The sequence below is a fragment of the Juglans microcarpa x Juglans regia genome, chromosome 1D, assembly GCF_004785595.1.
Source record: "Juglans microcarpa x Juglans regia isolate MS1-56 chromosome 1D, Jm3101_v1.0, whole genome shotgun sequence".
Lineage (NCBI taxonomy): Eukaryota > Viridiplantae > Streptophyta > Magnoliopsida > Fagales > Juglandaceae > Juglans > Juglans microcarpa x Juglans regia.
The window spans coordinates 36,519,668-36,534,941 of NC_054594.1; the positions used below are offsets into that span (position 1 = coordinate 36,519,668).

The following is a 15,274-nucleotide window of genomic DNA, read 5'->3' on the forward strand; positions in this document are numbered from 1 at the left end:
GCAGTTTTTGATTTCTTGATTGAAAAAATGGAGCCATATTACCCCGGAAATTGGCAGTAGACACAATCCATGCCAGAGGAGGGGGATGAAGAAAAATACACATACCAACATTTAAGCACCACATACATACAGCATCGCCCGCTAGTTAATGGTTCTATATAAATATAATAGCTTTTAGTCTGAGCTACTCAAGACTCAAAAAAGTGTTTAAAGAGAAGGCACATGCCATCTCTTTCAATTATTACAACCCCCATCTTCATACATACCAAAATCTAATTCAAACTCTGTAGGCTTTCTAACCCATCTTTGCCTCTCCGCCGGCATTCATCTTGGCGCAGTACTCGAACAAACTGCCATCAAAACAGCGCCTCACCGCTTCTTTAGACAGCATTCCCTCCTCGTCCCTGGCCAAGACATACAGAAGCCCCCACTCCACCTTGGATCCAATCCTGCAAAATCCCCCAAACCTTGGAGTGTGAGCACCATTAATATTTAATCCTCAGCAGCATGCATTTTGAATTGAAGGTTAGTTTAATATAAGGTAGCGATGATATATGTATATAACCATCCAAAGAGGTCGAATGCAACTCGATTCGCTTCTGTCATTTCCCATATCTCGCCAAGAGTGAGCTTGTCCGGCACTGTACGAGCATACTTGCTGAATATGTTTTCAAGATTGACCGGCACGTACCTATAATTTGGTGGAAAAAATATTAAAGCTTTTGCCACGATTTCATTATAAGAGAGAGATTGGAAGTGACCGTTGATGTTGCACTTGCCTTCCTTCTGCGTCGTAGGTTCCAGAGTCACTCCCATGCTTGGCTTTGTGAATGTTGTATATGTATATAGGAAAGAAAGGAGAAGGGAACCAGCCCTGTCAAATTAACATCAAGGCATAAAATGTCAACAATATGGGTAAAGCTTAATTCCTATTCTAGCAGCGAGAAGATTTTACTTACAGACATGGTACGATAACTGAGCGCTCCATTGATAACAACGGCGAAAATAAGAGAGGCAATGATATTGAAACCAATTGCTCGTAGTCCTAGGAAAAAGTAGGAGAACAAGCAACAAACAACACATGAAGGGAGCGATAAGTTGAGACACATTCAAACATCGACCGAATTAGACACTATATGCTAAGAAATTTAACTCCGAAGCAAGCGCGCAAGATGGTATATATATGGAATTTACCAGAGTAAGTTTCCCAAGGATAAACGATTCCATTGTCGTCAGAGTCGAAAAACGATACATGCTGCTGAAGAACACTCATGTTGTAATGTTTGTGGCCAGGTGTGCCATATGGATGGTATGTATCAGGAGCAGCCAATGCTCTTGGCAGATCTGTTTAATTTCCTCGCATATTTATCATACAAGGCAACCATAGTATGAACAACATACATGCATGTACAATAATTTTAAGTATACATACATACATACATGCATGCATACATACATACATACTAGGGAATGGCCCCGGGTGCGATAACCCTGGGGTGCACTTGACATAATAATTTAAATAAAAAAAAGTGAAAAAGTCAGTAGCTTATTTGTCTAGGAAAAGAAAATATAAAGTTAAAGAAAGACAAAAAATCAAGATTAAAAAAAAATCTAAACTTCAGCAAATTAATATGAGCATTGGTTTGTATCTATATTGGATTATCTATTTACTCTCTATATAATAATAAAATATTATTAACTTAATAATTTTTTTTTAATTTTTCTTTTTATCACATTTTATAGTTCTACTAATTAAAATATTAATAATAATTATATTCTAATCAAATTAGTAATATTCAATATTAATAATAATTATATTCTAATTAAATTAATAATTAATATTATATATTGAGTGTTTTAAGTATTTTATTAGTTAAATTTACTTAAAGTTGAATTTTACAATGAGAATGCTCTAAAGCATTTTTGTTCTAAAGAGTAAAGTCATTTTAATTTTTTTATTTTAAAAAAATTGAAACAAAAAAAAAGGAAAATGAGTACACTATCAGAATAAAAAGGATATGAAAAAGAGACATCGATTCATGTGCGCCGTGGGGCTATTAAGGACCTTTTGATAAAACATGATCATTCATTAAATTCTACAAATGAGCTACACGTCAAATAATCAAGAGTCTTAAGACCTTTTGGTAAAACATGATCTTTGAATAAATTATACAAGAGAGCTACACGTCAAATGGTAAAGAGTTTTAAGTGCCTTTTGGAAAACCAGGACTTAACGGAAAAACAAGAAAAATTAATAGAAAATAACAAAAGTTACTATTCACTGTTAGATAATCATTTATTATAATAGAGTAGATATATATTATAATATATATATGTATAAAAGACATTATAAACTTCGTTATGATCTCTTAGGCCCGTTTGAATTCGAAAAATATTTCATCTCATCTCATCATTGTAACTTTCTCAAATTCTTACACAAAATATAATAAACAATTCAATTTTTTTAAATTTTAATTCAACTTTTTAATTTCATCTTTCATCCAAAATCATTTTATTTCATTCTTGAATTCAAACCAACCCTCAGGCGGATACTCCACAAAAGAAGATAATTAATATGATTGATCGTTCACTTATACATAATTAGGAGGCGGATACTCCACAAAAGAAGATAATTAATATGATTGATCGTTCACTTATACATAATTAGGAGGGTGAATTCACTAGTTAAATTAAAATTCTCCAGAATCAAACAACAAATTACTCCCACAGATGAAAGGAAAAAAACAAAAGAAAAGGAAATGATCTCCACAGACGGACAAGGAAAGAGAGATCGATAGAGAGTCGCACTACTTACATGGCTTTGGAAGAGAGACTTCCAAGTCATCTCTGATCTTCCTCTCAGATGTCACAGGTGCATATCGCGCCTCTGTTGCCAGTGAATCTCTCTCAATTAAAGCAGCCATTTTTCTGGATCTTGCAAGTGGTTTCCTCTTAATTTCACTCTATTCCCTGTGGCTTTGCGCAAGAAGTATAGCGGCGTTGGACATAAACAAGTTGTGGTAGTGCAAAATGTTTTGAAGGGAAGGGGGAAGATCTCGGAGGAGGACAACCTAAACGAATCATGGTTTGCGTGGCATGTAGACCAAAACGCCACATACGATCCCATCGATGAAAGAAACTCATGTTGTGGCAAGCTCTCGGGAGTCGGGACATGCAACACCCGGGTTTCGTTTTTCCTTGTCTTGCATGTTTACAGCTTGCACTTGTGCATGTTTTGGTTGCCACGCACAAGGAAAAAAGAGTTCTATTTTTTTATTTTATATCTTATATATAATAAGCATCAATGTAGACAAAATTTCGTTCATCTTTTTTTCCATTTTTGTCCTTGATTTTGTACAAGAAGCAGGCTGCTGAATAAATTTTTTTTCATTTTTGCCCTGCAATTGGTATTTCTCTGCCATTTCAATACTTTTTTTTTCCATTTCTGCCCTTGAATTGGTATTTATTTGTCATTTCTGTCATTGCCATTCTTAGTCAATTTACGATTTTGTCCTTTTTGTCTTTTTTTTTTTTTGTTCTTCTCGAATTATTGTGTTATTATTTGATCAAATTTGTAAATTTTTCTTCTATAGTTTTCTACAGCCTTCTCGATTCCATTTTTTTCATCTTAAGCGTTTCCCACTGCCTCAACTGTTTTTCTCTTATCAGATTCTCATTTTTTTTTTTTTACATTTTTTCCACCGCTTCCTTCTTTGTATAAGAATTATCTTCATTTTTTTTTACATTTATCAGAATCTGATTTTGTTTGTCTTTTATACCGCTTATACTGCTGACCACTTCATATAAGAGTAGATTTCCATCTTTATTTTCTATTGTTTCCTATCTATCGTTTTAACTATCAAAATCTGCTTCTTTCAAATCTGGGTTCTAAACTTGCCTACTACCTCTCCACTTTCACAGGTCAGTTCTTTTATGTTCATTTCCTAACTATCTTCTTCTGTTATTTACATATATGCAATAGTTAAGAAATAAAATGGTTATATGACTATTTAGATTTGCAAAACTAAATTTGGTTGAGAAAGAAGAGTGAATCTTTATTTCTTATTGTGCTATTGTTTTACTTGTTTCCCTTCTATTCTCTGTTCATGTATACAGTATCAGGAAAAAAAATACAAGTAAGAAATAAAATTAATCACTTCAAAACATGTAGATCTGTACATTTACAGATACTCATTAAACTCAAAAAAACTGATACTAAGAAAAAAATATCAATATAGGCCCAAAAAAAATCTCAACAACCGACGAACTATACATGTTCAGATCACATCTAAACAAATATCAAACATAGTAAAGTATGCTAAAACAACATAAAAGCATATACAAAAAATAAATAAGAAGATAAGAAAACAAGTACAGAGATAGGGAGGAAACAGATCAGGAAGAGCAAATCAACATAGAGGAGGCGAGAAAAAAAAATCAGACTTGAAACATGAGGCTTTAGATTCGTAAGATTTAAAAATTTCTTTATAAAAAATCAAAAAACAAGAAGGAAAAAAGAGGTGGTGCTTTTTAGAGATCTAAGCACTCGAAAAAAAAAATCAACCAAAAAAATCATCACAAGCCAACGCATAAAAATAGAAGAAAAAAAGAAACAATAAATGAAGATCTGTATCTATTGTCAAGAAATATTTAGAAACGAGCACATAGATATAATCAACATCATGAGATATGAACATGATCTCTTGAAAAATTACACCAACTCAAATCTCTAGGAAATGAAAAACATGTGTTCATTTACTTACAAATGCACGGTGGAAGAAAAGAAAATAAACAATAAAAATATGAAACAACAGAGAAAACAAAAACGAAAAATATTTACACAGAACGGGAAAAGTAAAAAAAAAAAAAAAGGAACACTATGAGATATGAACACGATCTCTTGAAATATATGAATATCTGTCCAGATCTATACAGGAAAAAAATAAATAAAAAATAAAAAACCCCAACTTCAAAAAAAATTAAAGATTGACTCAGATATGTAGGAATAAAGAAATTAACAGCAAAAAAAATTATGAGAAAAAGTTGAAGGTTGGTTTGGATTTGAAAATCTGTAAATGTACGGGGAAATAAAAATTAAAAAAAAAATGACAGCATTTGTATTTAAACAAGATGTCTTAAGATATACAAGGATCTGTTCAGATTTATACAGAGATAAAAAAAACTCCATAGCCGTGTGGAGAGACTTGTATTTCAGGGAGAGGAGGGGAGGATCTCCGGTTCTTGGGATGGCGAGCGATGGTTGGAGATGTCGAGTGGAGAGAAGGCGTAAGAGACGGGGATGAGGAAGAAGAGTGGGGAGAGAGAAGTTTTTGAGAGAGGGATGAGAAGCCGTCGAAACAGAGATGTGAAATGAACTAATGAAGTGGAAATTCAGTAACGATGCATTTATACGGGTGTGTGTAGAATTAGGATTTTATTTTTGTTCAGAACGGTGTCGTTTTAGGTTTTAATTTATTTGTCTACAGTTAAATTGAATTAGGGTTTAACTTTAAATTGGTAATAAATTATATTAAAATTATTAATAAAAATAAATTTGTAAGAAAACCAGTTTCAATATTCTACAAATTTTATTTCCAATCGGAAAAAATTTATTGTAAAAATATAGTCAATTTTGTTTACATAATATAACATTTGTTATTAAAATTTGAATAAAAAATTATTACCAAGTTATATTTTAATATGTTAGTATAGTTTTATTTAAGAAACAATAATATATTGTTAACATGGTTATGTTATTTTTTATAATATATTTTTTTGCAACAGAATTGCTGACTCTGTGCTTATCTTGCTGTTCCTCAATCTCCTGGTTGCTGCTCTGCTCTATTTTCACTGATCTTTTATTCATTCCTATCTCTAGGTATGTTTTATTATTATTCATATAAATAGATGTTATTATCTGTATTGTATAATATTTTATGCACTTATTTGTTTAAAGCATTTTGCAAGTATATGAAATTGTGATTATTAATCAAAATTAGTAAATATTTGCTGTATGTTTATTTAAATTTTTAATTATAAATAGTGTGATATTATATTAGTTGATTTAATTTTAATATTAAGCATATATTATTGATTAGATTATATTTCTTTATGCTTTAGATATAGATATTTATATTGTTGTTTGTTTTTTAGAATCTCGTTTATGTGTTTTGTATGTTTACATGTTTTACAAATTATTATCGATTTCATTCTTTAGTTTCCCAAATTATATATTTATTTTATTAATCATTCTCGTCTAATGATTTGTTTCGATATATACTTTCCAAAAAATAATTTTTTTTCCATCCTAGACAATTTTTCCTTTAATAACAAATCTTATATTGATAACAGGTTTGATATTTTGAAGATTTAATATTGCTTTTTGGATATTAAATTTTATATTAATACGAAACTTGATATTAATAATAGTATTAATATGGTTATTGATGACATTGTTAATAAGTAATTTTATTTTGCAATTATTAGATTCTTATTATTTTAAAGTTTTCCACCGTTTACACAAATCTTATCAGATGTTATTTTTAATTTTTTGCCCACCGCTTTCACCACCTGCGATTTAGTATAAAAACAATTATCATACTATTTATTTTCTACTATTTGCTATCTGATAAAATTGTTGTTTTGATTTTTCTGAATCTATTTCTCGGTTCTAAGTTTTAAATTGTTTGTGAAATCTACTACTTCGTTTCTCAATATTAGAATAAATTAGGTATGCTTCCGTTTCTTTTTGTGTTCAGTTAAATATGAAATTTTCTATGCATTCATCAAATGGTACATACACATACATGTTACAAAAAATTTAGAGTGCAAATCCAAATAAAATTGTACGTTAAAAGAATTGTTAAACATTTATGGTTTTGATGATTTCAGACCCATAGAAATAGATGTTATTGTTTTTATTTTATAATATTTTATGCATTTATTGGTGTTAGACAATTTACAAATATATGAAATTGTGATTATTAAATAAAATTACTCAATATTTGTTGTATATCTCTTTAGATTTTTAATTGTAAATAGTTTATTATTATATTAGTTTATTTGATTTGAATATTTTACATATCTTGCTGATTGAATCATATTTCTTTATGTTTTAAATATAAATGAATGTTTTAAAAAATAGAAATTTTTATCTCTATTTTGTATATGTATATGTACTCATGTATTTGATATGTTGTCAAATGTTTTTTCGATTACATTCTGAAATTGAAACGGGATTTAGAATCTTCTACAACTTTATGTCGATTGGTAAGACGATATTGTTGAATGCAAAAATATATTTAAACATTATTAACACCATTTATTTTCATTTTTAGCTAACTACTTCTATAAATAAATTTTGAAGAATGTGCAAAAGCTCCAGTAAGAAAAAGTTGGTATGCTGCCCAATCAGAGGAGAAAAAAAGAAGAGGTTCGCCAAAAAAAAAGAAAGAGATATGCCGAATTGAAAAAAATTCGAAATAATAAAATTCAAATTCAAACGCAAATACAGTTTCAGCATACTCTCTCTTGTCGTTCAAATGACAATGAAGTCATTTGTATAAGAGAGATTGATTCGTCTTCGAATGTTAATTCTTCTGAAACTTCAACGCTTTGTGAAAGAGATTAATGTTCTGACAATATAATTGCATCTACCCCAATATTGAGCGATCCGGTTTATTCATAATTATCTCTTATTAAAAAATATTTACTTCATTTTGTTTCTATTTTTACCAATAAATACAAAAAATAATTTCTTCTACAGGTTAATTATCTATATGAAGAGGGATTAAGTTATGAGAAGACGTCAGAATTCCGTTCGAAACCTCAGGTAAACTACAAATTATCAACTTCTTGCATTTTTTTCTGCATCTATTTGATACGTCATTCTCAATTATTTTATTATTTCTTTTTTTTTTATATAGGAAAACAACAAGACAAATCTGCATCCTAATGTACCTGAAAGAGTAGAATAACTATTTTGAAACTTCTTTCCAAAAGTTTAAATCATTGTAATATATAAGTACAAAGTATTTCTGTGTAGTTATAAATGTATTTGTGAAAATTTTTATATTATAATTATGAATATTTTCCAGATAACATGTGTGATCTTTTTTATGATCAGAGAGAAAATGTTAAAATATAAATGGAATGGAGTTGCCTATACATAGTTAAATTTAGAAATTTGTATATATTTAAACTCTCATTTTTTTTTCATTGTGGATTGATAGGCAGCCAAGTAAAAATTAATTTATTATCATATATGTAAATTTTTCGAATATTACCATCTATTACATTTCATAACTATATTTTTTACCGTATTTTACAAAATCGTGTTTGAAGCCTAAAGAGAAAAAAGAGAACTCAGCCCAATTTACCCAAGCCTGAAGTCAGCCATAAAGCCCAACCATCCAAAATATAAAACGGCGCCATTTTCATCATAAAGTCTAATGCTTCTCATCCCATTTGAAGAATGGTGCCGTTTTGATTAAAATAAAATCTTAATTCTACATTCACCACTATAACTAAATCGTTATTCACACCTTACTTCATTTCATCTATTCCAAGAGCAGAGCAAAACTTATTGAACTCTGGTGTGAATAAGGACAACGAAGATTAGAAACAAAACCCATTCAGTTATTTTGATACCTAGGTTGGGATGCTTGATGATTATAAAAGTTGGCCGCATACATTTAAAAGTTGTGACTTACTTCTTATAAGTCGTATTATAGTTATAAATATTATGCGGATCGTGTGTATAATATGTATTGTAAACAAGAAAAAATTCTAAAAATATAAACATAAATCTGTCCATTTATAGTTAAAATTTCTATGTTATGATTATCAATATTTTGTACATATCATATGTGATTTTTTTATGATCAGAAATAAAATCCTAAAATATAGATGAAATTTTATCATTGATATTTAAAATTAAGAAATTGTGTGAATTTAAATTATCATTTTGTTGTTCATTGTGAATTGACAACTAACCAATTTTTCATATTTTTTCAATTGAAATTAAACAAAGAAGTTAACTTGATAAATTGAATACATTTAAAAAAAATGCTGAATTCAAGATCTTACAATAAAATGTTGATGTGGACAGATATAACATCTGTTGTGTTATCCACATGTTGAAATTAAACAAAAATAGACGAGAAGTTAAAAATAAAAATAAAAAATAGATATCCGTATGTATATCAGTATATGTACATATAAATAAATTTAAAATATATACATAGAGAATTAAAATAAAATCTTATAAATTGACATATTTTTAAATAAGGGTGCTGCTATTGTACCGCCCAACTTTGACTGTTGGGCGTGCTTCTCATGCAAATTGTATTTTTTTCTTTCAAATATTTTTTAAATATTTTTTTAAAAAATAATATGATAGCCACTTCTTTAACTATTAAACAAAAAATAATTAAAAATAAAATAAAATATATGAGCAATCAAATTGAAGAACAAACTCAAACGACATAGTATCATTTTCTTTAATATAAATACCTCATATATATTATAGATTATACAAGATATCCTTATCACAAAAAAGGAACATCAATTATTAAATAATATTTTGTAATTGTTTTACAGTATAATGTTTATTGAAAAAATAATGCTAATATGCATCTTCAGTTTACCTCTTGATTTTGATAGCTCATGCATTTAATTTTTTTTTAATGATTAAGAAATTGATTATTAGTATATTGATATTTTTTATTTTTTAAAAATATTTAAATATATTTAAAAAATATTTAAAAAAATAAAAAAAATATAATTTGCATTAAGAACATACCAAATGAGCAAATTGAGGAGCTATAGTTAAGTTACACTACACTTACTGAAAACTTCATAATTCTCAACCTGTGCTGTGATTTTCCTACCGAATTCGGCCCAAAAACCCAACAGGTTAGAGCCCTATAACAGGCCCACTTCACCAACAAGCTAACAAACACGCGCATTCGCAGAGCGAGAAGAGATTTGGAGAGGCGAAGGGAGAAAGAAAAAAAAAAAAGAAAAAAAAAATCATGGCGAGCGAGGTAGCGACAGTGGCGGCGACGGCTTCGGAGGATGCAGTGACGAAACAACCTCACAAGTTGGAGAGAAAGTGGACGTTCTGGTTCGACAACCAGTCCAAGCCAAAGCAAGGTGCCGCCTGGGGCACCTCTCTCCGCAAGCTCTATACTTTCGACACCGTCGAAGAGTTCTGGTGGTACATATTCCACTTTATTTCCTATTCCTTCCTCTCTTTCTCTTAATATCGATCTCTATATCTTTATCGAGTTTTGATTTGAGCTATTTCGTCTCGTGTCCTGTTTGGTTGCTGTGAAAGTTACTTGGGCACATAGAAAAAATATGGAAGTTTGAATGTTGTGATTGGGTTTATAGTTAGATCCAAGGTAGCGAAAACAAAACAAATAGCTTTGTTTATTTATATTAATTTCCATGGTCGTTTTCCTTGAACCATCTCGATAAAACTCATCGTTCCCAATATTTTCTAGTTCTTGATTTATTTTCCATTAAGAGAACTTCAGAATTAATAATTCTCTGCTCCCGTTATGATTTTCTAGTTCTTATATCTTTTAATTTTGTTCTCAGCTGCAGTAGAAAGTTGTAGAGCCGATTCTTTTCATTCAAGTTTAAAGCTTGATCTCTTTCCGCAGTTTGTATGATCAGATATTCAGGCCCAGCAAGTTGCCGGCAAATGCAGATTTCCACTTGTTCAAAGCTGGGATTGAACCTAAATGGGAAGATCCCGAGTGTGCTAATGGAGGAAAGTGGTCCATCCCCAGCAGCAGAAAGACTAATCTTGATAACATGTGGCTAGAAACTGTAATAATCTCTGTTCCTGTCATTTGCTTTCTGAAATATTATCTTGTAATGCATGGTTAATTGATTGTTGGTACAGAACTTATGGGCATTGTGGCAATTAACGGTTTTTTTTACTGGATAGTTGATGGCCTTGATTGGAGAGCAATTTGATGAGGCTGATGAGATTTGTGGTGTGGTTGCGAGTGTGCGACCGAGGCAGGACAAACTTGCATTGTGGACCAAGACAGCGGCAAATGAAGCTGTCCAGGTCTAATTTGCTATTATTATTTATATCAAGAGTCTAATTGTACTGTTGGTTTGGCTGCTTCCACAAAGATACACTTTGTTAGTTAAATAGATGATCCGTTGAGGCCAATTGTTTGAATCTTATCAAAACATGAGTTTGTGTGTGGGAAATTGTGATTTTTTGCAGAGGAACACCTTGGCACATATCAAGCTTTTATGTATTCTAGAACACCTTGGCATATATGAAGCTTTTACCTATTCCCCGTGTGAAAGATTCATTAGGCAGATTAGTGCCTCGTCCTTTGCGTGCATGCCTGTAATTGTGAATTTTCATTTTGCTGCATGAGGAAACCTTATGAGAGGTTTGATGTGCATGACACATTGCATTCACACATGTGTACTATTTGCTGCCTCCCAATGGTTATTAATGTGTGCAGAATCTGTCTCTACACTCTACAGCAGTACAGTCTCTTTATCCTCTCTTCTGCTGATATATTGTTTCATTCTGTCCAAGAATCAAATTTTTTATTTTTATTTTATATGGTTATGAGTTGAAGACGGTTGCTTGACCGCCAATGCTAATCAAAATCCTTTTGATTTATTTAAGGCCAGATGGACAGATTTGAGAAATGCAGTAGCTTCTTGCAAGTGTCACAGTATTTTGACCAAGCATTTATCTCTCTATTTGTTTTTGTTGCGTTGTGCCTTTGCTGCAAATCACATAATACAGAGATCTGTATATTCATTTGAGTGCATCACACAGACTACACTTTGATCCAGCAACTTGAATCTTTGCACTAATAAATTGTATTTTTGGGTTCCTGTGGCTTCAAGTCAGTTTGCTCTATTCTTAAACCACAAAATGGTGTTTTCTTCATGATTGCTCTATTCTTTGACACAAAATGTTGTTTATTTTATGCAGATGAGCATTGGGAGGAAGTGGAAGGAGATCATTGATGTTACTGATAAAATGACTTACAACTTCCACGTAAGCTCTATGGTGTAGTAGTAATAAAATTTTAGCATGTATATGGGTATTATGTTTTTATGTGTCAATATCTCTGACCGCATTGTTCATTGCAGGATGATTCTAGAAGGGAAAGAACAGCGAAAGTTCGATACACTGTGTAATCAAGCAATTATTTTGCTGTCTGGTTTTCTTCCATCAGTTGTGGCATCACGATGAAAGTCAATGGAATTTCTATGATGTTATTTTTGTTATGATCTACAAGACGTGTAGTTGATATATAGTTTGCTAAGTAAGATGTGTTTAAGGGATGTAATGCTCTTAGGTTTTTCATATTTTGCCTTTTGGTACTTAATACTTTTATTACTGGCTGTTTACTACGGCCTCTACTTGCAAGAGAAGATTATATGAATCGCAATCTGCTGCTTTTCTTCCTCCTACGGTTTTAAAAACTTGAGAGGCTGAGACCCATTGGATAGCTGATTTTCGTCGGTATTAAGGAATCAAATATGCTGTTAACTCTGGTATACTTTTGTGATCTTTAGTGTGTTCACAATTCACAAGGCGTTGAAAATGCAAAGATTAAATGCATTGTTACTATAATCTTTCAAAATTGTATTATTCCTGAGATCTTGTTTCACAAAGAAAGTGGTTGAATTCTCAACAATGATAGTTCATCAAAATAGTTGAATCTTATTCTATATGTCACTCAATTGGCAGAAGCGGCAGCAGGGTTGTCTGGCGAAAGCTCAATGCCGAATTGCAGATGGCTCTGCAATGCCAAGCTCAGGGCTCGGGTTGAATTATAGACCTCAAAATTATGTAACTCACAAAAACCTTAATCGCAACATATTTCATGCTTAAAACTGGAATCAGATGCAAATGCAAAACAGTGCTGAGTCGTCTCCGTCCAGCACCATCTGAATCGAGTCCCAATGAATATAATAAGACATTGCACATGATCATAGCCCGTAGAGAGAGAGAGAGAGAGAGAGAGAGAGAGAGAGAGGGGGGGGGGGGGGGGGGGGGGTTGGGGGAGGGGGAAGGGCTGAAAACTTATGTTGACTGTACAGATATTCTATTGATGTTCACTTTTGCTTGTTGGCCCATGCAAAGATATCATTCCTCCTTTAGGTTTAGCAACCCAGGTCCCGCTTTTATTTATATATAAATTATGGCGAGGACCCTAAAAATGTGATTATATCGGCTCTGATCAAACGAATAATTACTATTCTTGGGAGTTAACCCTCTCAGGTTGCTGCGCTGCCTTTATGGGAATTTATTCGGATAATTGAATATATATTAAAGCTATCTGAAAACTGAGAAGTACATACAGACGGGAATCAGGGAATCAGGGATTCAGGATATATAGGAATGTAGTTTACGTGCCAAATCTAAGAAGTATGAAGTTAAAACTATTTTCCACTATGCAAGGAAGCCTAGCAATTCTCCATTCTTCTTGGCCAGTCGAATCAGACCCTGTCTTTGCTTTTGATCTGCTCCAATTGACTTGCAGAATTCAGTAATCACCTGAAATTATATCGTGGAAATCAAGAAAAAGAAACAAGCATACCATTGAATGATGAAATCATGCATAGTAGTAGTCTACAGGAAGCCTCGAAATACAAAAATAGAGAGAGAGAGAGAGAGAGAGAGAGAGTTGCACTTTTAGCTTGTAAAAAGTGCACTGGTTTGGTAAATACACAAGCTTCAGGCAGAAACTGTAAAGAGTTTCTGTTTTTGGTTCATCCATTCGTGCATAGAATTGAAATATATATATTTATTAAAGAGAGCTACCTGTGAGTGTACAGCAATAGCCTTTCCTCTAATCTGATTGAAGCGTTTCTTGCCAATGATGTTACGAGTAACAACAACAATCGGTGCAAAGAGACCCTTTCCTTCATTGACGTTCTTCATCATGGGTCGTGCTCTCACCGGCTTTCCAACTCGAACATGGTTTGGTACTGACTTGGCTAACATGGCATAATCTTCCCCAGCCATTGAAGTTCCCCAGCTTCCGTGGAAGGAGGAGCACAAGCTTCCCTTGAACCCAATTGCAGATATCGAAGTAGCCATCGACAAACAAACACAAACAACGGCAGATTTCAAAGGCTAAGATGTTTTTTGATGGGTTTTATCTGCTTGTGAGGGAGGGGATATCATGGTGTAATCTTGAGAGCCTCTGGTTTTTTTATTGGATGTAATGTGAGAGAGAGGCCAAGAGACATTAGCAGCCACACATACAGGTATACGTGTAACGTAGCTTGGAATTTAGCTTCGGATTTTCTACAACACAAAAGTATGAATTGCATATTACTACTTACTTATGGTCCCCATTTAATTGGAGATCTGAATCTATAATTTTAGAGGTTCTTTCTGTGGGTCCAGCCCCCTTCAGCCAACCTTTTACAAGCCGTTCGATATCAGTACCTAGGAAGCAAGTCGACTATTTAATTAGTCGTTGAAAAAGAAAAGGTAAAACGCAAATTTGATAACACATGGACGTTGCAAAATGAAGCTGGAGAACTTCATGATCTTGACATTGACCATGGCAATGAGGTAGGTTTTTCAATCGAAGTTTCATTTCACATTCCCGGTCCCTACCATCTGCCATATGAAGAACATGCTTCTGGTTGTGGCCAGCTACTATTAACATGGAAGTTTCAAACTTTGGTGAATGTGACATATTAGGAAGATTCTGATAATATGTTCAATTTTGGTTCTTATGGACGGTGTTTGGTGCTAGTAAGATGTGTCGATGCAGAAAAATATGTTGGTCTAATAGGCTTTTTCCTTCCCATTTTGTTTTGATTACTTGGCCTGCCACTTGTATTTAATAGCATTTTTTATTTTTTTTTTTCGAAGGGTTATAATTTCCTCTTTCTGAACTCCACAGGTGACAAAATATCATCTCTCTTGTTGAAAACCCACACTTCATTTGTGAACTTGGCCTTATTCATATATCATTTAACTAAAAATGAAAAAAAAAAAGGATGATCGATATTGTTGCTCTTCATTGATATTATTTGTATTTTTTTTTTAAAGTCAGCTTGTCGAACTATACGTAAGAGTTGTATTAAAACTCTATGTCTAACACACCTATATCCTAATGAGTTTAGACTAGTTCAAATATTATCACTAAATTAATAAGTTACAGTGAGACAAGAATATCTCTATATCTAGTCACAGATGTGGAACACGAAATCTCTAGATTTCATGCTGGCTAGAAGTTTATAAATAACA

General features: G+C 32.2%; 3 protein-coding genes across 3 annotated transcripts; 1 reads left to right on the forward strand and 2 right to left on the reverse strand.

The window, feature by feature from the left end:
- Nucleotides 1-86: 86 nt before the first annotated feature.
- Nucleotides 87-3,153, reverse strand: LOC121264984 (peroxygenase). Its single transcript, XM_041168409.1, has 6 exons — nt 2,816-3,153; nt 1,195-1,344; nt 960-1,045; nt 780-874; nt 566-691; nt 87-449 (listed from the first exon to the last, which is right to left on the reverse strand). Exons 1-6 carry the CDS (start codon nt 2,922-2,924, stop codon nt 296-298), a joined length of 720 nt encoding a protein of 239 aa, XP_041024343.1. The 5' UTR covers nt 2,925-3,153; the 3' UTR covers nt 87-295.
- A 6,811-nt stretch (nt 3,154-9,964) lies between these two features.
- Nucleotides 9,965-12,465, forward strand: LOC121267720 (eukaryotic translation initiation factor). Its single transcript, XM_041171738.1, has 5 exons — nt 9,965-10,219; nt 10,671-10,839; nt 10,961-11,086; nt 11,987-12,052; nt 12,148-12,465. The coding sequence occupies exons 1-5, from the start codon at nt 10,035-10,037 to the stop codon at nt 12,193-12,195; spliced, it is 594 nt and encodes a 197-aa protein (XP_041027672.1). The 5' UTR covers nt 9,965-10,034; the 3' UTR covers nt 12,196-12,465.
- An 848-nt stretch (nt 12,466-13,313) lies between these two features.
- On the reverse strand, nt 13,314-14,216 carry LOC121267729 (protein PROTON GRADIENT REGULATION 5, chloroplastic-like). Its single transcript, XM_041171751.1, has 2 exons — nt 13,829-14,216; nt 13,314-13,561 (listed from the first exon to the last, which is right to left on the reverse strand). The coding sequence occupies exons 1-2, from the start codon at nt 14,105-14,107 to the stop codon at nt 13,457-13,459; spliced, it is 384 nt and encodes a 127-aa protein (XP_041027685.1). The 5' UTR covers nt 14,108-14,216; the 3' UTR covers nt 13,314-13,456.
- Between the last annotated feature and the right edge of the window lie 1,058 nt (nt 14,217-15,274).